Source organism: Aulonocara sp. 'chitande type north' Nkhata Bay, linkage group LG14 (assembly GCF_057382095.1).
Source record: "Aulonocara sp. 'chitande type north' Nkhata Bay isolate Kocher_YH1m ecotype deep benthic linkage group LG14, A_spYH_male_GT1.1, whole genome shotgun sequence".
Taxonomy (NCBI): Eukaryota; Metazoa; Chordata; class Actinopteri; order Cichliformes; family Cichlidae; genus Aulonocara; species Aulonocara sp. 'chitande type north' Nkhata Bay.
This window is the reverse complement of record NC_141357.1, coordinates 23,420,600-23,447,101: the sequence shown is the minus strand read 5'-3', so window position 1 is coordinate 23,447,101 and position 26,502 is coordinate 23,420,600. Positions and strand designations below refer to the sequence as shown.

The window sequence follows — 26,502 nt, the reverse complement described above, 5'->3', positions numbered from 1 at the left end:
AGAGATAAAGTTTGAAGGAGAAGCGCCGCGCCAGCAGTCCTCCTCTCCGTCCGTGGATTCATTCTGTTTTTCCGACACTTCCAGCAGCGGTACATTTAAACCCAGCACACCAGAGCAGACTCGTGCTACCTTTAATGATTTACCGAAAGGGGAAGAAATAACTTTCAAGTACTTTTTATGTGTTGGGGGCTTTCTGTCAGATCCAGTAAAAGGTGAGTCAGTATTTCTTAGTAAAATTTGATATATTTTAAGCGTTTCAATGTGATGACGTAAGAAGAATCAGAAAAGTGTGGCTGTTTTGTATTTTGTGAAAACGTGGTTAGGGTTTCCCATAGATTATAGCTTTATGTTTATGAGAACTAAAGATATGTATTCGTTGTTTTCTTTGTTTGTTTTTGGTCCACAGAAAGATTTGAAAACTGTCTACAAGAAACAACCAGAGGAGGCTTCTGATATTTTGATTCAAAACAGGATTATGAGTCTCACCACACGTCTCCTCTGTCTTACGTCTTGCCAAATGTTGCTGTCAAGAGGACAAGATTTTCTATTGATGTCTGGGAATTCCTTATTAATTCCACACTGAGGGGGTTATTATTTTCTTCTCAACAAGATGAACAATAGCATTGTTTCAAATGAACCATGTAACCATACCTGCATTGTGGGCCGTGATGGCAAACCGGCCACAAGTATCATCATGTTTCTGCTTGGTGTTGTCGGAAACCTCCTGGCTCTGTTTATCCTGGGAGTGCATCAGAAGGAGCATCGCTCCAGGTCCTCTGTGTTCTGCATCTTGGTAACCGGCCTGGCTCTCACAGATCTTCTGGGCACCTCCCTTCTAAGCCCACCTGTATTCATCTGTTATGCCCGTAATATGTCCCTTACAGACCTGGGCGGTAAAGGACTGTGTAACCTCTTCGGCTTTGCCATGAGTTTCTTCGGCCTTGCACCCACGCTCATCCTGTGCGCCATGGCTGTGGAACGCTGCCTGGCCATCAGCCACCCTTACTTCTACTCTGTACACATCCGCCGCAACTTTGCTAAATTTACCCTTCTCTTTATCTACCTATTTTCTGTGGCCTTCTGCCTACTGCCGTTCGTTAGTTATGGTAAATTCAGGCAGTACTGCCCTGGGACATGGTGCTTCATTGACATGGATGCGACTGAGGATGAACAGGCCAACTTGGTTTTGGCTTTCTCTCTGTCCTACTCCTCCCTCACGGCACTGCTGATCTTTGCAGTGTTCGTGTGCAACGGTTCCGTGATTATCACCCTTTGCAAGATGCACAAGAGCCATAAACTGCGCCGTGGCTCGGTCGGGTCAACGGGCAGAAAGAGGAGGCTGAGCCTGGCCTGGTTTGGCCAGGGAGAAGAGGAGATGGATCACCTGGTGCTGCTGGCGCTCATCACTGTCATCTTTGTGGTCTGCTCACTGCCTCTCACTGTGAGTCTATATTTGACCTTCCCTCTGTGCAAGCTACTGATATTATGTTGTTTTTCCTTTTAGTTTTACTACACAGTCACATTTGAAGGAGAGGTGACACACTGATTGCTTTTATGCAGTTTGCTGAAACATGACCACAGCTCCCCAGTGAAATGAAAAGAGGCTCAATTTTAGCGTTGTGGTCTTTGCTTTGTTCCTTTTTTGGTGCAGGAAGTGAAAACATTCAGCCAAGAGGGTGAAGTGTGTCAGGCTGCAAAAATGCTTATGTCTGCAAAAGTCCAGGCATTCTGCATTGTAGTCTGAGGTTGGACTCACTTTTTGATCCTCAAGTGCCAATTTAAGGAACTGGAGATTTTGGCACCTCAGTGTTGGTAGGTGGTAGGTGCTCAGTAGGTGCTGTTTGGTGGCAGGCAAAGTTTACAGGAGTAAGGTCATTTTAGCCTCAGGGTTTCCTAACTTTGTGTGCATCTAATAAAGTGAATTCCTTTCCCCCCTTCTGTAATTATTATGGACATAGCAAGCTTTTGGTGGCATGGCGACGGTTGATGTTTTTGTAAGTTGTGGTATGTGTTTGTCTGCCCTGTTGAAGTCTCCTTAACGGTTGTGCTTTGCTAATGAAAGGTGTGTCCCTAATGGCAGCCTTTGCCACACAAAGCACACTGTCGCTGCTTGTGTGTTTGTGTTATGCATTTTTCTTCACAGCTCGGTATCTGCCTCTGTTTAAGAGGAGTGTGCCTACAACCTGACAACCCTGGCAGACTGGTCCGGCCCTGCCTTTCACAGAGGATGTGTGAATCGTGTTATAAAGGCATTCATGTGCTGTCATATGTATATTAGCCTTTTTTAAATTCTTAAACAGACGGTTTCATGATAAATTAGTTTACAGGAAGCTGAAAATGCATTTTGTCACGCTTGTGCTATTCACCGTCTACTCACCATCTGCTTCGTGGTGATTTGTGGTAACATTTGCCCTAAAGCTTTGACTAACCTAGGGTCCATGTGATTGTACTTGCCCTGAGTTATGGTTAAGAGTGACAGGGATGACGATACATACTCGTTCACACTCTGAGTAAGATTCCAGGAAACTCCAACTTCACCGCTTGCAAGCACACGGTCCTCCTTTTAAGAAGTCATGCAGACAGTTTGTGTTTCAGTTTCAAAGTTAAAAATAGAAAATTGTTTTACTTTTGAGCTTTCCTATGTATTTCTGTAATTGAGCTTTGTTTTCGAAAAAGTCAAATTTAGCCTAACGTTAAGTTTTGCTATCAACGTGCTTAAATTATGAGCTTGATATCCGTTGTGTATATGATGAAAGACAATGTTGCAGCAGCGTCTCAGCAGACGTGTGTGCATGTATGGTTGTTCACATTGTGGTTTTGATTGTCGTGTCAGAGCTTCCAGACAGATGTAGGCTCATGATTAATAATGGTCGGTTTGCCTGAGGCACAGCAGATGTGGGCAGAGAAGTCTGAATCTGTTCATTGCAATGAAAACAATGTAGAGTTCAAGTGTAATTTTTATTCTCAATTTCTCTGCTTCACTTAAGAGGTATACGGTCTTCATTTGGTCATTAATTCTTGCACTTCTACAACAACAATGTGCAAAAAGAAAAAAGAAGAAATAAAAACATTGAGCATGTGTTTCCGGTTAGTGTTTGTTGTCTCAGATCACTTTTGAGGAACTGAATATACTTTAAAGAATTAGGTTTTCTTCTGTGGCTCTGCACTCCACTTGGGTTGATGTAGGTGAGATGAAAAGCAGGCACTGGAAAATGAACACTTACATTTTTAAATTTAAGTTTGGCAGGGAATATCAATATTTATCGTATCACGACACATTCATTATTTTCAATGGTCTTTGGCTCACAGGTATAAATAATGTGTGTGGACTTTGTATTTACAGATCACATTTCACAATCTTGCATCCGCTGAATGGCTTTTGGACACTAATAAATGAAGCGGTGTTTTCTCTGCATTTTTCTGAGGTCTGGTTCTGAGTACGGCAAGATTAACTATTAGTGTTGCAGACAGAGAGGTGGTAAAACACGATCTATGAGACAAAGAAGGAAAGGCAATGTATGTCTAGTTTACTGTTGCCTGGCTCGCATAAGCATTATTTAGCAAGTTTGTCAAACTATGACCCTGATCTTAATGTTATCTATTACCTCCCACTCACACTTTTAATACCGTGCAATTGATGCAGACAGCTGGAAACTATTAGGTTCAGTTATCCAATTAGAGCTAATCTCAGGCAGACACTGACACATTGTTACAGATTTATTGTCAAATTTATTGCCAGTATGCTCTCTGTTGGTTGTAAAATGTTTAAAAATACAGCTATGAAAAACAAAAATCATCTCCTGCTGCTGGAAAGGTTTTAAAGCGTTCTCTCAGGATTATGCAAGTTGATACTGCTGAATTAACAGTAAAATGACTGTTGCATACTGCCATTGAAGTTTATAAGCATTAATTGACAGCTCAAGAAGAATCATGTGAGTATTTAACCTATTGTAATCTCTATTTTAAAAGCTGTTTCCTCCAGTCTACAAATCGATGCCCTTCATAGTGTCACTATGGGAACTCCTGAAGCGACCCATCTGGTCAATACCTGGCTCAATAAAGTTGTTTTCGCTAGAAATTTTCCCAATTATCCCATTTGTGAATAATGAAAAACAAATGGCAGGCTTTTGGTTTTTCCTGTTTTTTAGGGTTTTTTTTAAGTGAGCAACTGTATCAGCAGCAGCATGGGCTCGATTTAATCACTAATGTTTTAACTTATTCATAAAAGGTTTCCATTAGGGCAGATGCCATATGTCCATCTCAATCATCAGATCTGTATTGATTCCTGTGTGTGTGGTTAGGGAGTGCAAAAAAAATCCATGATAAATTCCAGCTAGCCGCTTTTGAAAATATTATTTGTATCTAAAAAAAATAAATAACAGCTCGAATGAGGTCATACTAATTCTTCAGTCATTGATCTTCTGAGTAGTTTTACCCACCATACGGCCGTCTAAGTAAGGTGGAAGGCTAGAGGCTGGGAAGTTGGAAATTGAATGACAGTAAATGTCACCCTGTGAATGTTGTTTCCTTCTTTTCAGTTATTTAAATAATAAAGTTATTTGTTTTAATCGTTTTCAAACCATCAGCGTTCTGATATATGACGTAGGGATCCAAAATAATTTGCTAGTCTAAAAGAAGGAAAAGCATCAGAAAACATTTACAATGAGCACACTTTCAATGGACAAAGTTAACCATTGTTCAATGAGCTCCATGAAATATGAGTCAAGTTTCTTGATAACCAAACATGTTTTAAATGTAGCTGAAATGTGCGTCGTGTATCAGATTAGCACACACAATGATTAAATTACAGTGTTTGGCGAGCTTTAACAGTGCTAGCAGCAAGAACCTCGGTTTCTGCTAGCATCATTATGCGGTTACACATTGCTTTGGCTGCGTGGTTAGATTCCAGTTTATTCTGACAAAGCCGACGTATAAGCTGCTCATTTTTTAATATCTGAGTACTGCAAAACAGCGCTGCTATCGTCTGTTTACTTTCCCCCGTGCTTGTGTACATCTTCCATTCACAGAGAATAATACTTTTACCCAAATATTATCTCTAGTACGGACCATCAAGACAAGCAACGTTTAAACATCTAGTCGACTAGTCGCCCACAGCCGCAGTATAAAGTTTGGCATCTCCTTTGCACATTTGTCAAATGTAGACCAAAGATTAAACACTGCTTAGTGGCAGTAGCAGTGAAATAGCAAATAAAAATAAAATTTCCATTTTTATTTTGTTTAAAAAATGAACCTTTTTCTTTTTGATTCTTCTCACAGTAGATACGTCATGTTACCGTTGATTTAAGCGCCTCAATTACTTTAATGTTAAGTCTTTGGACTTCATATAACTCCTGTTGAACCCTGTCTCTCTTTCACTCTGCTGGGGCTAGTGATATACAAATCTGACAGGAGCACAGTTTGTTCTGTGATTTGAAAAAAAGAAAAATGGAAATATCAACTTGCTTCCAATAGCTGTGAGCTAACTGGGCAAGAGGGCTGATTGCTGGGAAGATGATGAACAGCAGGCAGCTTTAACACATTTACAGGGCATCATTCCTCCAAGAATCATCACAGCGCTTCATAAATCTGGATTGTTTGACAGGCCTGGACAAGAGAAATCACACAGAGTGAAGTTTTCAAAATGCTATGTGGAACAGTATGCAGCACACAGTTCTTCTGTTAAAAGACACAAAAATTTCATTGGTAAACTATTTGTCAGGTCATAGATTTAAGAAAGATTGAGGTATTAGTTAACAAAATGTTATGAAGACAAATTTCACAGGATATTCTGCTTTTAGTTCAAGAACATTTAGATGCATGTTCGTTGTTCCCCTGCAGGACTTAAACAAGCGTACAACTAAATATTATAACAATAGTTTCCAAACCGCCTGGAGTTCTTACATGTATTAACATGCCCAGTCATAGCCAAAGCCTGAATGCCATTGAAAATATGCAGAATAACAGGCTTTTGGTGTTTTTTTCAGGGCCACTCCTATTTGCATCCAACTGGATCCAGATTGAGAAAATTAGTGTGGATGAAGAGGGGAATTTCCCAAATCCAGACAGATCCAGAAGATTGAAGTTAAAATGCCTTCCAGAGGTTGTCTAAAATTAAACCAAAAGTTGGGAATCTCAGTTGAATTCTTTAATTCTACTAAACTACCAACTTGAGCGACTAGCTGGAGAAAGAACAAGAGCTAAGCATCCAGAAAGATCTCACACAAACACCAGGTGAACATGCAAACCCCACATAGAAAAAATAGATGGCAGACTTGAACTCAGGTCGTTCTTGCTGTGAGGCAACCGGGCTAACCACTGTGCCACCTCTATAAGCAATGCACTTGTGTTTTCTTGTTAAAACCTCCTGCACGACCCTTCTCGCTCCCCATCTTCTCTATGGGAAAACTGTTTCCACACCACGTAGGAGCGAGGACAGGAGGAAGCATAAACTAGAATGGAAAGCACTCTGTGTGACATTAGCATAGGATACCATTACCTTTGCATGTGTTTAGGTTGTTGTTAGAAGCACAGTCCACGCAGCATGGGCGTCGTACTTACATGTGTAAAAGTACTTATGCTATGACAGAGTTGAAAATAAGAACCTTTTTTGTTTCTGTGGTATTTTAACCCTGTTGTGAGGTTTAGTGTTGTCTCTAAAAGGAAAGATGATGCTTTGCAATCAGCAGCTGACTTTGTGAAAAGAACAAAGAGGATTCCTTTCCTTTGTGCCTATAAGCAGATACACACATGCAAACATCTATACAGTGTTGGGGAGTTTCCTTGAGAGATTATTAGTTGTCTTGTTGAAACTATATTGAGTCAAGTAATTGTAATTGCTTCATCAGAGTAAAATGTGTAATTAATTACTTTGGATTGCTTTTGTAAAAGTGGGCACTGGGGCATCTTCTTTTTGCTGCTGGTAAACACGCTCTATGTTGTACACTTAAGGCTTTTTCTGATTACAGAATGGAAACATTGTTAAAGTTTAACCACCCACAAGAAAAAAAGGGCACCAATAAAATAAAATAAAAACTTAAAAATTAAGCACATATTGCCTGATCAATCAAGTAATTCGTTCACAAAAAATATGTAAAACAATTTAATCAATGTTTGTTTCTATTTCTACACAAACAGTTTTATTTTTAACATACATAACATACTCAAAAGTAACTCAATAAAAACAATAATTGCTATAAAATAAGCATTTATTTTGTGCACATTACAAATGCGCATGCATGTGCACGCATTTATTTGTATTTCAGTAGTCAGATGGCTGCAGGCTTGTTGATCTTGCTTTTCTTTGTACTACCTGTAGTTTTATCCTGTTTGCCTTACCTTTGAACTCATTCTGAAATCGGACAACATATGATGCCAACGAATCTCCTGAAGAAACCTTTTGATGTGCCAGTTAAGTGTGGGAGCTGGAGAACATGGCTTTGGGCTCCAGTACAATAGGAGGTGAGCAGCTGTGGAAGAGGTCTTTAATGGCTGAGGAATAGAATGAATGGAAGAGGCTAAAGACAGATGTGGAGCAGATGGGGGCAGCTGCAGCAGTCATCATCTGTTCATGTGTTTTTGGTTCCCCGAATGAAAAATTGTTTGTGACTGATGATGATTATGTGCTTAACTGAACCTTGTACTGTACTCTGCATGCTTGATTGAGCTCGAAATGCTTTGGCACTGTTAATGAATACCTTTAGTAGATACTTTTTTAACAGTCTTTTTTGTGACTTTCAACTCTGAGAATGTGAGCCATAACTATAGCTGCTTATTTGCACATCCAACAAGTGTGAAGCAGCCTAAGCACTTATTTAATGTTGTGTTTCTGAATGCGTTCCTCAGTTGTATCCCCGTGACCAACTCCTGAAGTAAAAATAAATCTGTTCCTTTAGCTGCTATATGTTCTGTTTACCATCTAGTTTCTGACATTTTTGGTCTGCTGTTTGGTGCAGGCTAGGTGACTCTCAGAGGATCTTCTTTTGTGCTGAAAACAGCTGTCTTGAGTCTGGCTGATAATTCACTGTGGATTTGTGGCTATGAGAGACTCTTCTATACAAGTCATTTTTTGTCTCAAATCTAAACGTCAAAACAGTGATTGTTGCGCTTTTGCGCGTCATTTATTTCCTGTATATGGCACTTTTTTTTCTCTGTCCTTTGAATGATCTCTCTACTTCCAGCCAGATTGTCTACCACACATTTCTCTGCAGTTACATATTGAATACTTCAGTGGTAAAACTGGAAGGACAAGACATTATGAAATGTAACAGTTTCACACTACCGCTGCACTCTGGCTAATGCTTGAGGTTACAGGCCCCTTAATTCTGCAGAATTTTTTTAAAGATAATTGATGGTAATACAGCTGGAGTCTATCCCACCTACCACAGGGCGAGAAGTGGGAGTACACCCTGGACAGGTCAGTCTAACCAAGGCCAATACAGAGAGGCAGGCAACCAGTTGCACTCACAGCTGGATTACCCAGCAAGAATTATTTGCTATTATTTATGGTAGATACAGTAAAATGTCTTGTAGAGGAACCAGTGATCCACTGTATGATTCTATATGTGTTTAGGCTGTTAGTATTGCATATACATTTGTTGATAAATTTTCTTCCTACTGATCTTACTGTGCATGGTCACTAAACCTATGTGGCTGAGGCCTTGACAATTAAAGCAAAAGATCAGCAACTCTAGGAAGGATTCAGTTCTTTTTCACTTGCCAATCCCTATCGGGAACATAGGCATTTGGTCCAAACAGATGCAAGGTGTCATGCTTTGGTGTGCCTGTGTGCATACAAGAGAAAGTACCAGCACCCCTTTTTTCAGTTAGCCATTTGCTGCATATACATTCACTTTGAGAGCTCTTGGTAGTTGGGTAGCTTTTTTTTTTTTTTTGCCACGTGTGTGCACAGTTATTTGCCTTTCTGTCAACAGTGTCATTGTTCACACGCTGTTGTGTGAAATGTGCTCCACACCCAAGTTTAGAGTTTCTCAACCTTAGGGCTTGTGTAGTCGCTTCAGATTGTGAGGAAAGTCACAAGACGAGGAAAAAGTTTATATAGAACAAATGATATAAAATGATATGTTGGTACATACAGTAATCACATTTCCCCCAGGCATACATTGTGTAATTAAAAATGTATTTTTGATTTGAAAAACAGAGGTGTGACTTTTTCATAATGGCTCCACAGTGTAGTGGTTTACACGTTCACCTAACAAGCAAAAACCCCTGGTTTTATATGCAGGTGGAGACACAAATCTCCGCCCTGGCATCCAGAGTTAATTCAAATCCATTTTCATATCCACTTATCAAAACACAACCACTTATCTGTGTTTTACAATTGATAATTAGCTTAAGTAAACACAGCTAAGTCTAGTCTCCTTATGTTAGCAGCTCCAGAGAACAATAGGATTCTTGTTTTATACTCCGCCTTGTTTGCAGCATTAGGAGATAAGCGACCTGGCACAATGGCACAGCAGTGAAATACAACACCCTCATATCAAACAGACGATAACAATGGCAGAATAGGCAGAGCATCTGTTGATGTGCTGAAGGACACTTGAAAAGGGAAGCAGTTGACACTCGAGTTCAATAATGTGGTGAAACCCTTGCTGCAGTTAAAAACCATTATCATAGCAAGGCTGGTTTTTAGCGTGGCCAACTAAATGACTGCTTCGGGTGATCCCTGAGTTGGCCACGCTGCCTGCTGGAGGGGCCCCAAAAGAGGAAGGAAGAAAAAAACTTTGTGAACTGTAAAAACTGTTAACAGTTCGGTCAACAGTCTACAACTGACTGACTCTCACATAACCTGCTTTTAATTTAATCGTCCAGCTGAGTAAGAATCATGTATGACTAACCAGGTTACTGATATTTCTTGTAAAGACCTTTCTCATCTCAGTAAATCCTATTAATGTGTGTATTTTATGTGCTCAGGTGTGCCCTCAGCTTGGGTCATGAGGAAGTCTTTTGAAGTCTTTTAAAGAGAAAAGAAAATCTCCATGAGAAAGCAAAATAATTTTGCTAGTGTCACAGTGAAAAATGTAATACAAATTTCCTGTTACAGAAACTGCTGGCTCATTAGTGCAGTGGTTAACATGTTTGCGCAACATGTGGAAGCTTGCTGGTTTGCTTCCAGCTGGAGAAACTGGTGCAGAGCTCTGCTAACCCAAACATGTTAACCTGCTGTAGTGGTACCTTATCACAAAGGAGCGGCTGAAGGTTTCTTCTTCTATTAATGAAATCAGAGCATTGTTCTAACTATTCAACACGGAGACAGGATACGTCAGCATCTGTACTTTCCACACATCTCATAAAGTTATAGAATTACAATGAAGTCATTGATCTAGGATATCAGTAAATTAAAAAAATGTTTGTGGGTGGAACTGATGGATGAGGGGTGGGGGGGACACATCAATGAATCCTCTTTATGATTCTTTCCAAAATGCATTTCAGCTGTGCGTGGATTAACTTCTGCCTTCAAACACATCTAAGACAGAGTATGTAGACAACAGGGACTAAACAAACGAAACAACATAATTGCAACCAGACAGTAGTGACGAGTTGGTGGTTTGAAATTTTGGGGGTCACTGCACCCTGGCTAATGTTTACTTCTGCAGCGAACTTGAGAATATGATGGGAAGTTTCCTCTGCTCTCATCTTCTCCCAGAGAGTCCTGCAAAATCCTAAAAACACATCATGTCGGCAAATAGCCAGTCCACATAGGGTGTATTTGTATAGTTTTAGATGTGTGACCCTCACTGATGGAAATGAGACTTAACTTCCTAAGTAGAGGAACTGTTTTTTTTTAAATTACAGACAAGTTGCTGTTGATAAAAATTGTGCACAAGTGACATGGCGAGGTACTTTTTTAATTGTGTTTTTTTTTTTTCTGTAACACTCAAACTGAAATGAATGCATGTAGTTTAAAAAGCTGTGATATAAAATATCTAACTTTCTTCTTCCTGTCATGTTTCTTCTACACAGAACAGAACTAGAAACCGAAACAGAATCATTCAAAACTTTTATTCAACAGCTATTAAGCGATAGTTAATGAATAACGTGTGTGTGTGTGTGTGTGTGTGTGTGTGTGTGTGTGTGTGTGTGTGTGTGTGTGTGTGTGTGTGTGTGTGTGTGTGTGTGCGAGCGCGAGCCTGTTATCTGGGAATAAAGACTGAAAACATAAGGAATCAACTAGCTGGCTTCACTTCTCACTCTTTGTGTACATTATGTCTCATTTGGTTAATCTGTCTCGCAGTTGTGTAACAGTTAGCTTTGCGTTAGAGTCTGTTCTGTGTGCTTCGATAGTGCCGTAATCCAGACTTCAATCCTTGTTATTATCTTCTGTTTGAGAGGTTTCCTTTGATGCTGCTATGCTGCTGATCCCCAGCTGACACACACCCAGCACACAGCCTGGCACGTAGATTCTTGGTCCCAGCAGCTCAGTGGGAAAAACTAAGAGATGGACAATGACAAGGAATCATGCTGAATCACAGCTGTTCTGATCAGGATGCCAGTTATAAATTTAATCAAAGATCCAAATAAACATTCAAACACAGCACTTAGCAATAGTCACTTACAGACTTCATAAAGGAAGTGCTTTGTGGTTATTTGGAGCTCGCATTAGCAGGATAAATGAATTATGCAAACCGCTTTGATAACCTTTAAAACTGCACCATACAGGGGGTGAAAACCACATAGCGATGCAGGTGTAACTCTCTTGGCTGTGTTTAACCAGAATAGTGTTGCAATATTGTTGCTAATATGCTGCGCTTTTATTTTAATGAGGTTTATAATGCAGTGTTTTTACTATAATAATGAAGCTAATCCCAAAAATATAACAACTAAAGACGGTGAGGGATTTATTTGGCTTTGGTTTGCTGTTAGAACCAGTTTGGAAAAGCCCAAAATAAAGGCCTGCTGTGCGTGTTAAGACCTGGAATTCTTCTTTGTATGTCACGCGCTCCTCGTTGTGGACAGCATCCATTCATTTAGTAGTGCTAAAAAATATCCAAAATATAGGGCGAGAAAGTAGGTCTATGATTTACAGAATTATAATATGGTAGCTCAAAAGACAGGCTTAATGTAAGTAATGTATTCTTTCGTTTATGGTTGCGTCTTCAGAACGTTTAAAGTTTTTGGAAACAAACTAATTTAAATGTAAAAAATGCATATTTTACTTTCACTCTCCTGTCACTGTTGTGCAATAAAGGTGATGAGCTGGATCAAAATGAGCTCAGTTAAAAAAGGTCGACTTTACCTTGTGCGAAAGTGATAAAAACACACAGTCGCTTGATGTGATGTTCGTCTAATAAATATAGTCAACACAAAAGCAACAGTTGTCAGCTGAACAGACTTTATTGGCATTGCAGTAAAGTGAGGAAATCACCTGTCACCTGCTGTGGGTGGAAACAGTGTGCTAATCATAACCTCCTGTTTTTATTTTACTGCTGTATAGATTCATAACTATATGAAAGTTAGTTTGGGATGACAAGCAATAAAATAATTCTGTTTTTTGAAAGGTCGTCTGAATCGTGGCTTTATCAGCTACAAAGTGCTTAAAACATAGAGCGCTCACCGGCTACCTCCACCCCAGCTGGTTGTGTCACCCTTTGACTACGTGACCATGTCACATATCATCACATCACCAGAGTTAATATAATGCCATAACAGGGATGGAAGATCAATAAATCAAACAAAAAAATAGGACTGATCAAGGGCGTAGATTTGGTTTTGGCCTTGGTGGGGACCGAACTCTTTTTTCCTTTTTGTCTCTGCTTCTTGATAAAAGGAGGAACACACTTGCCTACATATGCTATTATACATGCTTTTAAACCATTTACAATCACAATTCATAGTTTTATATGTGAATTATATAATGTTAAATTACTATTAAACAAATCACTGACTAAGTATTTTAGGCTTTAGTTTACTTCAGCCATATTCCATATAAATCAGGTATCATACAAAAATAAAAACAGCTTCAAATACAGCAATGAACCAACAAGTCATCATCCAACTTCACCTGTGACCTTGTGTCACCATTACTCTCTGAGCTTTATGTTGGTTCTTCTGTCACCTGACAAATAGGACATACATGACAATAAGAATAAAATGTGAAGCTGCTTCAGTGTTTCTGTCACTTTGTGCAGATCTTGACTCATCAGTAATGTTTGTAGGGTGAGTGCATTTTTAAAACAATTTGTGCAAACTGCACTACAAGGTGGAATATTTGTAAAATCATGACTACCTCATGATATTTTGTCTCAAAAATTAACCCTATGAATATGTCAGTGCCGTTAGGATGAAATTATTGTGTCACCAACATTTTAACGTTAGACATATAATTCTAACAGCCTCTGTAATCTAATATCCTGGCTGCTCGAGGCTGCTGTTTTCTCTGACAGTTTCAATCAAAATTAGAAATGCTGCTCTGAGACTGAGAGAACTAATAGTGCTGCATGTTGTGCAGTTAGTTTCCAAAACACGTTATTAATGGGTACATACAGTTTTAGACTGATGTGGGCCAAAGCCTAGCATAGCCTGTAACGTGATTGTGACGGACACATTTTATGAGTGAACTTGACTTTAAGTGACTTACAGGTTTCTTTGAAAAACACCTTCTTACATCCAGGTTCTTCCTCTTTGTTGGCGTCTTCCTCTCCTCCTCGCAGCGCAGGTTTGCCGCTGCTAAATAGTGGTGTGCGGATCGATACTGAAATATCGATTCTTCCGATACCAGCAATTTTTGTTCTAGAATCGATTCTCATATTATAATATCGATATTTTAGTACTCTGGGGTAAATTTGTAGTTTTTCCATTAAAATGAATGCAGTGGAAAGAAACTATATCATTTGGATCTTCTAAATTTGAAGGAACTACTTCCTCTTACGCCTTTCATAGTCATATGCGAAATACGGCTGTATAAATGTGTCGCAGCCCCTGGCGTGCACACTCACAACAATGGCTGAGCGCAAACAGAGTCATGTGTGGATTTTTTTTTTACCTCCACAAACAGCCTAGACGCGGTTTGTGGTATATGTGGCAAGACAGGGGTGTTGTGGCAACACCACTGACATCGTCAAACACCTCGGAGTAAATCACATCACAGAATATGATGAGCTTATGTTGAGGCGAACTGAAGAGGAGGACGGGGACAGGTGCTGCTAGGGCGAGAAAGACGTCTCTCGCAGAGTGCTGCAGGCAGGCAACATGCTCAAATAGCGCACAACGTCAGTTTTTTTTTTTTTATATATGATTATTCTGCATTATTAAGCAATAAAAACAAGTTGTCTGATGTCCTCTAATCATTATGAAGCAATATGGTTATGTTATTATTACAATTACATAATACAATTATATATTGTATTATGAAATGCAATGAAACATTAAGTTTTTGTACAGAGTATCGGTATCGGATCAGTATCGCCGATACCACCCTGAATATTACTTGGTATCGGATCGGAAAGGAAATCAGTGGTATCGCACATCACTACTGCTAAAACTAAACAGAGCTCCCTGAAAGGCTCAGCCAATCACATTGGCCATATTTGTCACATGACGTAGGACTCCAGTAGAGGACGTAATTGAACTCTTTCTGCTCCGCTGGGTGAATGAGACGCTGACACATCGTTTTTTCTTTCTATCGGGTTTGTTTTTCTTTACTCGAATAGATCAAATTATTGGTGGGGACACGTACCTTCCGACCATGCCAAATCTACGCCCTTGGGACTGATGTTTTAAAGCAACAGCAAATTAGTTCCAGTGGATGTTTTTCACTGCTAACAGCAACAAGGGATTTAGTTCATAGTCCTCGGTTATATGCGGTTAATTTACATGGATGACGTCCAGATGGCTCTCTGTGAAAGAATGTCGCAACCAGGATTAAATTCATCTGGCTGCACTAGTGACATTAAACACAGCCTCAGTCAACAACAGTTACACTTTACTGTGAGCAATTCTGTTCGATTTGAAGTTATTTCAAAAGATACACTCCTGCTGTTTTCAAAGGGCATATATGACCCTGTCAACAATACACGAAAGCACAGTAGCATCATGTCTGTGAAGGTTCTCAGTCATCCAGGTCACCGTAGTCTAAGGAAAGAAAAGCGTCTGGACTTCTTTAAGTTTCTTGAAGTTTTAAGAAAATGAGCATTTTTATCTCCAATGAAGAGGAAGTGTCGGTCTACAGCTTCTTCTGTTGTAACACTCTCAAGGTTTTGTAATTTGCCCAGCTAAAACACTGTGCCTCATATTTTACACTGTCCAGTTTGAAAAGTGGGGTTTTATGGTTTCACGGTTACTTCCACTTCCTCTTTTGGGGAGTTTGAGAAGTGTAGTTCTGACACCAGCCTCTTTTTGTCAGTTGTTAAGCAAACGACAACTCCTACACATTTGGCACATCCTGCTCCCGAGACAGGATTTAATTGTGAGAGAGTTCAGAGTGACAGCTTTATTTGGCCCTGAATTCTAAAGAGATTATAAAGGTTTGTCTTAAAACTTTTATGAGTTTTCCACGAACTTAGAAAGCATGTAATGTATAAGACATTGTGTACTATTTAAAACAGGAATCATTTTTTTGTGATACCAAGGCATGCGTGTTAAATGTAATATTACTTTGCCCTGTGGTCTTTGCAGACAGTTGAATTGATGTGTGAGTGTTCAGAGAGTCCGTTATTCTCAGAAGTCATTTATAGATGATGATCATAAAAGGTTTAATGTTTTCAGGTGCAGTAGTTCACTGTAGTGTTGGGCACATCTTAGAGAGGAAGCTCACTAATGGACCGTAAGTGTAGACAGTGTAATTCCCCTGATGAAGCATGTCTGATTATATCAATATAGACTGACTATACTACCGTCACTTATTGCAGCATATAGTTTTTTGTCTTCTGGAAATGTCTTTCATGGAAATGAACAGCTTAATAATAATCTCCAAAGACTGGGATGTGTTTTCTGTGAAAAAGTCAGTAAGGAAAACAAATGTTACCATTGAGCCTTTGTACATGCACGAGAGATGTATATCCTGCAGACGGTGTCGGCAGGAAACACCCACTCATTTTTCCTCTCTGTACGTTCTCCTTAACCTCAAATGTCAGAAAACACGCAACAAAAAAACCTGTCTACCCTTGCATTATAGTGCCACACTGAATAATTCACCAACTACAAAAACAAAACAACTTCAGGATCTCAGGAGATAATCATCCTCAGAGATAAGCATCCTCAGACAGCCTTTATGTCACTAAGCCTCGTGCTGCTCTGTTTAAGGCGTTCAGGAGAAATAACACAGAAAACACTCCTGCATAGCTGTTAGTGGAAATCCTATAATCTCCAATGATCAATGGATCAATGAACTTTAATGTGCTGTGGTGAACCTTTCGCTGACCTTCCAGCGGAGTTACGAGAAAATAAATCTGCTGTCATGTTTTGAATGAATCTTTTGATAAATACACACGGGCAGAAAACAGGGATAAGGTTCGTTGATGTGTGAAGTTGAAGAGAAGTGACAACTCGGAAAACTAAACAGGGGAAAAAACACTTGGGTGAACTCACATTTCCACCAATTTACTGCATGTGGAAAAATGTCACTAAAAGTAAAAGATTACTTTCAAAAATAAAGCCACGAATATGTACACAGTTCAGCCACAATATAAATAAAGAAAACACTGAAAGGTGAAGCGAAACATAGTACGGTCCTGGCGTTTATATGGACGTTATTTTAACATGTGCCACCCAAACCAAGTGTATCCTGTGTTAATGGCACCTTACATGCACATGTGCCCCCCTTTCCCTACCAGGACAGGGCGTACATGCAAGCTATACTAAACAAACTGGCCAAGAACAGTTCAAGGAACACAGAGTCCTTGCTGTGCATCCCACAGGACCCAGAAGCCCTTCTCCCAGTGTTGTATGTTAGGCATGGAAAAACACCACTAAAGGGAGTTGCACAATAAAAAGGCCGTTCATTTTTCTGTCATGGCTCATCTGTGCGTAGTTAGTAGTTTTTATGATTCACCTCATTTAAAGTGCTGAATGAATCAGATGCCTCCATGCTATGACATGGTTATAAATCTTTGTACGATTACCTTTCAATCAATCAATCAATCAATCAATCTTTATTTATAAAGCACTTTTCATACAAAGATGTAGCACAAAGTGCTTTACATGGTTAAAAGCAGCCAATCCCACCCCGCCCTCCAACTCACTCCCCACACTCTCATTAACATAAACGATCATGGATACCCATATGGAAAAGATATATATAAATCTTATAAAGTTTGTATCTGTCTTGTGTGAAACTTGTATGAAAAGCATATAAGAGTGAAAACAGATATAAGATCCCTTGAAAAATTATATAATGAAACTTGTATGTTTTGGATACTTACTAAAACAATGTATGAAAGTAATGAGAAAGTGGCCACTTTCATGAGTAAATCATATAAGTTTTTACTATTTCTTTTCCATATGGCTACATACACACACACACACACACACACACACACACACTTAAAGAGTAAAATTGGGCAGCCACGGTCGATCACAGCCCCGGTGCAGAGAGCCCCCTCCGAGGAATCTTTGTCGCTGCACTAATGCAACCTTTTGGCCAAAGAACAGAAATACAGCAAAGTTTCACGCACCTTTGGTAAATTGTGCTCTCGTGCTGTTGCCAACTCTACAACCCAAAATGATTCATTTGTTTCCAAAAAAGCAAGACGAGAGCGTTAATCAAGCTCAAGCCTATAAATTTATTCCATGGAGGATGGGTGTGTTAGATTTCTCTTAAAGACTTAAATGAAGTGAACCAAAAAGTCTGCAAATGACTCACTATTGCTTGTAAAGGCTAACAGCTGTAAGCAAGTTATGAAGCTGAAGGAAACAGAATATCATCAGTGTGATTATCGCTGAATCACTTCAGAGCAAAATGTAAGTGAATGAATCAACCTGAGGCAATAAGGTCGCACGTGTTGTGTTACTGCTAGCTTACCCTTGAAGGGGATGGCTACGGTGAAAGGCTTTTACTTTTAAGGTCAGGTTCAGATCAAATGTTAGGATTCGGCAAATAGTGAGTAGATTCCATGAAATGACTGTAAGTGTGACGTCCTCTGAAATGATGATAACACAAAACTGTGAGTGCAGAAATTTGTTAAACAATAATGTTTGTGGCAAACATCAGTACACATTAAGCTACTTCCATACTTAAACCTGTTAAAATCAGTGCTTTTGTATTAAGAACAGATCAAATGAGTTCGTGTATTGTAAATTGTGGGAGTCATAGCTTTAGATTCGTGCAGATCTAGCTCAAGCTATGATCAGTGTTACTGACACAGGCTGTGTTTTTTTAACGGAAACACTCTGAGCGACCTCACACTACACAACACGCTTTCCATTTCCTGAAAAGCAAGCAGCCGGGGGGCAAACACTGGGGTGCATTAGGTAACTAAAGAAGCAGCTGTTTTCTGTAGAAGTTAAAGAAGCACAAATATTGAATACAAACATGTAAGAAGCTGCACATACGATGTCAGTTTTGTATTAATAGTTAATTTTCTCCAACTAAAAAAAAACAAAACAAATATTGCAGGTTTAACAGGCACCAATGAGATTGATATTGAGCTTCTCTTCTTACTCTAGGAATAAGTAAGTAATTACGCATATTTTCCAAAAATCTTAATTCCTTCAGAGACTGTAATCGATCTGTAAATGATTTCTAAAAGCCCCGTTTTCTCTGCACTGTCTGATCTAAAGTTTCAGAATAATCTGCAGTGAAACAGGATCAGGAAGACAGAGTTAGGGGAGTCCACTAGGACAACACGATAGGCAGTAATGGGTTGTAGAGTGTAGAAATCCATTATGTGGTCTGTTTCCTGAATGAAGCAGCCATCATCAACCATCTTACATGCAACCTATGTGTGTCTTACATGCCTTATTTACAACAGATGGCCTGGATCCAGGTACATGAAGACTGTCAGAACAAAGAAGCGAGATCCATAAAAAACAATTTGAGCAAAATAAAACAAAAGCAAAATCTCCAAAACAAAATACGGGTGGCCTAAATAAAGGATAACTGCATCTCCGGTCAGACCAGAGCAAATGATGCCACGTGCCTCCTCATCTCCTCTGTCTTTCATCACTACCATGACCCAGAAATCAATCTAAATATGCCATGCTGAAGGATGTCTCAATTCCTAAAATGCATCTGGCAGAGAGGAGAGAGGAGGCTTGTCGGACGAGTTTTATTCGAGGGTGCACAGGTGTTGCATCCTCTGCTAACGTGCGTGACACGGCTGGAACATACAAACCATGGCATTGGTGGGGCGGGGGTCTGTAAATAAAGGAGTCTCTTCATTCATTCAGATTGTCTAAGCATCTAAGCAAAAATACCTCATTTTGTTATATGCCTGTTGCCTTGGCTCCACTCTCTTTGCATCTCTGCTGGGTAGGATTAAGACTTGAGGAGAGGTGGTGAGGGAAGGAACTGAGGATTGAGAAAGCTGCATGCAGGCAAGGTAAAACCATACTGAGAAGTCCGAGGGCTCTTGAAATATCAAAGTAAAATAGGCTGGATGTGAAACCATCAGCTGAAATATAATAATAATAGTCTGGTACTTGTCTGGTAACAGTGCCCTCCAAAGCTTTCTGCATATAATTGTGAAATGTTTAAAATCCATCGATTTCTTTACCTGCTTTAAAAGAGTATTTGGTTAAAAGGTAAATATCTCCATGGCTACAAAAGAGACGAGGTTCTGTTTCATTCAGTATTTGTCATTACAATTTGCAAGGCTGTGGGTGGTGATAGGTGAATGCAACTGCACATGTACGGCACTTTGTTGGCTAGATTTATATACGGTACATATATAATACATTATATGTCTTCATCACGCCTTCCCTGCAGCTCCCTGGTTCTCTGTTCTCCTAAATAATCCCCCATGATGCTTTCCCTCTATGTCTGGCCTGCTCTTTAAGCACAGACAGATCCATTAATATGCTCCTGTTTAAGGAGAGCCTGACATGTCATCAGTTTTGGCCCCACAGCCTGTAGTGCTTTGAGTGGACGGCTCGTGATTTGTGTTTGTCTCTGCGGGGCTTAAAGCCTGCCGAGAGCACCATAAGAGGCAGGGTGGCATGTAGGGAGCAGAAGCATGAGCGAGGGTGGTAATGTGGCATGAGACAACAATAGCGAGGAAGGTAGCAGAGCACACGAGTCTGTTTGAAATGTTTCTGGCAGCGCCGCGTGATGAATTAAGGGTACCATAACTTTGCATTGAGCACAAGAAGCATTTGTCATTGTGTTTGTTAGTGTGTTTAATGCCAAGATTCATTTTTGTTTGAAACATTAAATCAAATAAGAAATTATTGCCAGCATGAGACCTTTTCCTAGGTCAGAAGCCAAAATAGTTAAGGGTGTTGTTATATTTCCTTTATCGTTCCTACGAACATCTTTCTCTATGATTCTCCAGAGCTTTTAAAATGTATCTGCCACCAAATTGTGCTGACATCTGTACACTCGGGCCCTTTTCCACACGCACACACGATACATAAATCTTGAGTTTACTAAATTCAAATAAACAGTTTGAATTCAGTAATCTTCCATTTTTCAGCGTGTATATCAGTGTAACCTTTGATGCCTAGGCAACAAAAGCCAATTTTAAGACTAGTAATGTACGTGATCTACGCTGGCAATCACAAAGCAGTTAACAGCCGCTTCACGCAGTGATGAATTAAAAAAAATTAATTTTCAACTAACAAAACAAACATTCAAAACTCTCTGAATACTTCCAGATGAGTTTATTAAATAACCGCTCCCCAATTTTTCAAAGTTTTATTACCGCTCTTGATGCTGCAGTGACTTCCTGCTTACATACTTTGGGTGACTATTTTTCAAGTTTGCTGGCATTTCATTTACACACAGTCGACATTGATAATTTTATTGAGTTCCAACTCCATCTCGGAAGCTACTGGTTTTTACTAAAGCTGGAATTTTTTTATTTTTTATTTTACTACCAGTTGCTACTAATGTAGTAACAAGGAGGAGAGAAACTTACTAATAAAGTGGTGGCAGCAGGTAAATTGTGAAATTTTGCAGTCTACGCCTGCAAAAAAGGAAACGTGTTGTGTGAAAGGAAGTTGAGGACACACTAGCTCAGATGTGTTTTCGTAAAATCCCTCCGTGTCTTATCTGCCATTTATTAAGCCTGTGAAATCCGCTAGAATCTGCCAGCAGCAGTTGTGCAATTCAAGAAATTTTAGACGACTTAAAATTGCATGATTACTTCCTAAAAAGTCAAAAACATCTGGAGAGTATTTCATTCCACGCTCAACTGTAACTGCTACTGACACATGCAGGATGACGGCTCTCTTCCAGGATTTTGATGTTGTTATACCGTTGAGCTCAACCCCTTTCAGTAAAATCACATGATAAGTGCTGTTATTTTGGGTGTGCCTCTTCTCTTATTCTCTGTCTTTTTTTTTTAATTGTTTGTCATCGGCATACCCAGACATCTTTAGGTGAAATATCATGTTTGGTTGATTTTAGCCAGCTGATAAGTGTGCGAAGCATGCAGTCATGCTTGTGACTGGTCCCTGCACTGGGTCTGGACTCTCCCTCAGGCCTCTCTCATGTTTCTTGCTTATTAGTTTTCAGTCCAGTCCCTAGCAACATGGAAACATTTACACCGATGTAGAAAAGCAGTCAATCAGCAGAAGCCATTAATTAGGAGAATGTTTGTTGGATATTTCGTGGAGGAAATGGAGAATTGTTGATAGAGAATGGGAGTGAGGTGACAAAGATGCTTTGCCAGCTGCTGCTTCTCTCTCTGCCCTGGCTTTGTAGGCAGCCAGCTGCTGCTGTTGTCTGGCCTGCTTTTCTCCAGTCTTTCATACCATAAAGGTCAATACAGGAAAAAGATGTGGTTTTAACATGCTGCCTTATGTGGGTCTGTTTTCGGAACACTTTGTACATTTGAAACTTAAAGATGCGCTTACACAGAGTGTGATGATGCTGACATTTGTTAAAGCCTTGCACAGCAAGATGAACTGCCATCTCCTTTGACACTGATGCTGAACACGCAGTTGAGTTTTCATCTGGCTTTAGCAACAAAGTGCCGACGACTCTGCTCTATTTGCTGGAGGAAGCTTCGAATGGTCTCCATCCAGTTGAGACAACGTTTATTCTTTAATATCTTTAATCGTGTGCCAAAAACTTTCCGCTGTCAAGAAGTTTCCTCTCAAAAATTTGTATTAATGTTTTTAAAAATACATTGTTACCGTTTAATAACTTATTACTGTTTGTCTTCTTCTCCATACCTTTGTCTTCATCATTCTGGTACAAGCTCATCTTGGTTTCATCCGTTCAAAGATTATTTTAGAGAACTGTGTCGGCTGGTGTAACCAGTGGTTTGCACCTTGTTGTAAACTCTGTATTTCCATTCATGAAGGCTCTCTTTATAATAAAGTTTGACAATGATACATCTGCCTCCTCAAGAGATTTCTTGGCTCAGTTAGATGCTATGAAGTTGTTTTTCTTAACCTTGGAAATAATTCTGTCATCACGCACTTCAGTTGTCTTCTGTGGTCTTTCAGGTCTTTTGGTGTTGGTGAGCAGATCAGTGTAAAATTTTTTGTCAGCCTAATGATGACCTCCCGCACTTACACTAACAGTGAACAGCTATGACATACATATTCAGTACTTTGAAGGGAACAGGTCTTACCTGGCCATAAAACTGCTTTGATTGTCTCATTAATTTTGAACTTCTGAGAATGCAGAGCTGTATATAAAATAGACAGATTTTTATTTGAATTAAGTTGAAATTTTGCACTTCAAACACATCTTGATTGTTTAATTTACAATTCTACAAAAATTGTCTCTCTAACTCTTGACCTTGGCCTTGTAGAAGAGACGGTACAGAAACATTTACACTTGTAAACTGGAAATCACAGGAATTGCATCTGACCTTGACGCTCTCTCTGTCTTTTCTTTACAGATTGCTGGCTTTATCAATGCGATCCATCCATTTTGCGGTGACAAAGAGAACCTGACAGCTTTCAGATTCTATGCGGTCAACCCCATCGTTGATCCTTGGGTCTTTATCATCTGCCGCAAGTCCGTGTTTCGCCACCTTTGCTCTCTGCTGAGCTTCCGCTTCAGTAAAGGAGCCGTAAAGACGACAGCACACTGCGCTCTGTCTTTACCCCTTGACAATGTCATACAACGCAACCCACCAGACACGTCAGTTCCACCAACCAACATGTATTCCAATTTACCTCGATGACCCACAAAAACCCATGGCAGTGCAAGGTGATGGCCTGGAGGCTGGAGGACGTTTCTATATGGAAAAAAACATTTAAGGAAAACTCTAAAATGAAATGAATGTATGAATCCAAAATTCCTGCACCTAGTATTTGAAGGCATAAAGACAAGACTGTCACAATTTAAATCTACGCGCTGCCGTTGAAATTTCTCCCTTAACTTTGGAAAAAATGACTGCACTAACTGTTAACTTTCCACTAATGGACGGAAGTTATTTCAACATTGCAAGGGGAGTTGTGCCATTAAAACAGCACTGTGACTTGGGACTAAGGAACACTTACAGTCATGTCAGGCCCAAGGATGACATACTGTAAAATCTGAATATATGCAGTTGAGGAAAGCTGTATGGAAATGTATGAATGTATAGTTGTTGTTGTTTGAATCTCCATCAGTCGGCCCTTTCTTTAAGGCACAGTAAGTCAGTAAGTCTGTTAATGCATTATCTGTGTCTAAAGCATGGATGACATGAGATTCAGCTCACGCAACGTGCCTGCTTACACGGTTTATTTGGATGACATATGTGTGTAACAGATATACACAATTATTATTGAACTGTCCACTGCCCATAACCCAGAATAGCCTTAACAAGTCTGCCACCATGGATATCCCCATATGGAAATTAAATTAACTTACAGGAAATGTTTGTATTTTGTATTTCTTGAAAGACTTGTGTGTCTCATACTACAACTTATGTATTGAAAATGTATTTGTGTGTCATGAAACATGAATTAAAAAACATATGAATTAAAATTTAATCAAGTAAAATTTATTATGCATAAGAATAAATATAGAACTAAATCACAGTGTGATATATAAGTCTCATAGAACTTTCTGTATATTAGGAAACATTTACTAATGGAGACAATGGGGCTGGAAATTTATTTTCCATATAGGGGTGATCCAAGCTGAATGCTAATGATGTCAATGTTTGTTGTATGTGCAACATATGCTAATGTGTAGCAGATCCAGTGTTAGCAATGCTAATTACTAATGTGTCAGTGGTTATTATGAACGAGCATGAGTGTATCCAGTGAAGAACCCAAATTTGGTCAAAAACCAAAGCACTTGATATGGACACAAGTACTGGGCCACCTAAAGGAGCTGCTCAGGAATGGAAACACATACCATGAAGCTCCCCGGGCACTGTTCTCATGCTGATGTTAACTCTGAAGTTACTGAGTCAGCAGAGAGTTACAGAGAATTACCGACCTCGCTCGGTACCTTTACGTGGCCTGCTTCTTCATGACTGAGTTGTTGCGGTTATTTAATGTTTCCACTTGCAGTAAGATCACTCAAGAGGGAAGAGTTCTACAAACTTAATTGCTGCAGTGATGGTGTCCTATTACAGTACCTTTACTTGAATTCAGTGAGCTCTTTAGGACAACCTGCTTTCTCACAAGTGTTTTCAAAGGCAGTCTTCATGGCTAGGTGATTGATTTTGTAAACTTGTGGCAATGGAATAGAAAGCACCTGAATTTGAAGATTAACAGATGAAGCCTATTTTGGTTTTTTTGTCTATATAGTGTATTTTTATTTAAGACCAAAAATCTCAAACACAGGTTGGCACTAGACCAAAAAGTCAGTAGATTTTTCTCAATTTTACAGAAAGGTCCCAAAGGGTCAAGCCTACATTTTTCTGCTCTGCATTGTGTTGACCAGACTCTGCTGGTGGCTTCAGAGACTTTCTCAGGCATCGCCCACGTTGTATTTACTTTCATATAAAGAAGCAGTAGGCAACAAAGTAGAGACCACCTTATCTCGACTGAGGGATAAACATAGACTGTCTGTCTCAAGCATAACAACTTCCTGCGGAGGGGAGCCCTCAGAATGGGAGTAACAATAACATCTGTAAACACGTGTAATGTCCTTTTTCTCCAAGAAAGTGTAAATGCTTCTACAGTTTATATCAGAGTCCCCTGAAATATCCTTTCTGCATTTAAAAAAAATCACATCGTTGTCAAGACATATGTATCAAGAGCAAAACCACTGTGACTGAAAAAATGGATTTCAGAAACGTAAAGCTTTTACTTCTTCAGGAGTTAAGATCGCCTGACTCATAACACTGACTATTTTGTGTTTCATGTGTTTGTGGTTGTATGTGTGTGTTTTCTAAAATACATCCTCTACCTTTACCCATAAGGTTTAAGTGAATGTGAAAAGGTAATACATAAATGTTTATGTATATATGTTGGTACAGTAGAAGCTTTTCATAATTGTGCTCTGTTGGAGGGAAAAATTGTCGTAAAAATGGCCTATTCCTTTTACCACTTACTTTTGCATTAAAACAGTAATGTAAAGGTAAACCTGCTTTTTTTGCAAGTCTAATAATAATGTTTTATGTTGAGAAACGAAAGGGATTAGTATAAGTTGTTGCTATTCCAAACCATCTCTGAGAGTTGGGTTACTTCTTTTTCAGAGAGGGTTTCATTCCTGTGGGAGTCCTGTTCATAATGTCACTGTATTGCTTGAACATTGCATTCTCCTTTTCTTCCTCCTTTTCATGGATCTCTAAACTACCTATGATGATTGTGAATGTCATTTTAAGAGCTTTTTGCTTTTAAAAATTCCGTGCTGCTGCAAAATGCACTGTGAGAATTAGACTTTTAACTTTAAAGCTGTAACTGTATTCCTGTGCTGTAAAGCTGTGTGTTTTAATGATTATGCAAGTTTGGTTTATGCAATTGCAAATGTATGAGTACAACAAAAATTGGGATTTTTTTTTCTTCAAAACATTTTTGTCTTCAATCCACATTCACGTTTTGATTTCACTTATGCTCAGTCATGCATGTCTCGATGTTAGACACATTACCACCCACACATTTTGCTTTGAGGATGTAGTGTTTAATCATCAAGCTGTAAATCTGTTGAATTGAATGAAAGAATATCATTCATTCTATCATTAACATTTCATTCATATAAAATAAAATCTCATTACAGTTACAATCTTGTCAAAAACTCTTTTGTCCATGTAAAAACAAAGCAAAAGTGAACATCCTTACTTGCACTGTTTGTCTTCTATGAGACCCGATGTTTGAAGAACATGACATGACATGAAAGCCCTTATGCAGTATATATATATATATATATATATATATATATATATATATGTGTGTGTGTGTGTGTGTGTGTGTGTGTGTGTGTGTGTTCATTTATAATTTTTTGTGGCAAGTAAAAATGTTAAAGTTAAAAAAAAAAAAAGTGTTGCAACA

General features: G+C 39.2%; 1 protein-coding gene across 1 annotated transcript; it reads left to right on the top strand.

The window, feature by feature from the left end:
* Positions 1 to 26,236, top strand: ptgir (prostaglandin I2 receptor). Its single transcript, XM_086261640.1, has 3 exons — positions 1 to 212; positions 407 to 1,441; positions 22,968 to 26,236. The coding sequence occupies exons 2-3, from the start codon at positions 611 to 613 to the stop codon at positions 23,253 to 23,255; spliced, it is 1,119 nt and encodes a 372-aa protein (XP_086117766.1). The 5' UTR covers positions 1 to 212; positions 407 to 610; the 3' UTR covers positions 23,256 to 26,236.
* Positions 26,237 to 26,502: the final 266 nt, after the last annotated feature.

What these genes read in the sequence shown, in the direction of transcription:
- ptgir (XM_086261640.1), top strand. Translation starts at nt 611, where the DNA reads ATGAACAATAGCATTGTTTCAAATGAACCATGTAACCATACCTGCATT. An exon ending in TCTGCTCACTGCCTCTCACT is followed by an intron (nt 1,442 to 22,967) that starts GTGAGTCTATAT and finishes TTTTCTTTACAG; the next exon opens with ATTGCTGGCTTTATCAATGC.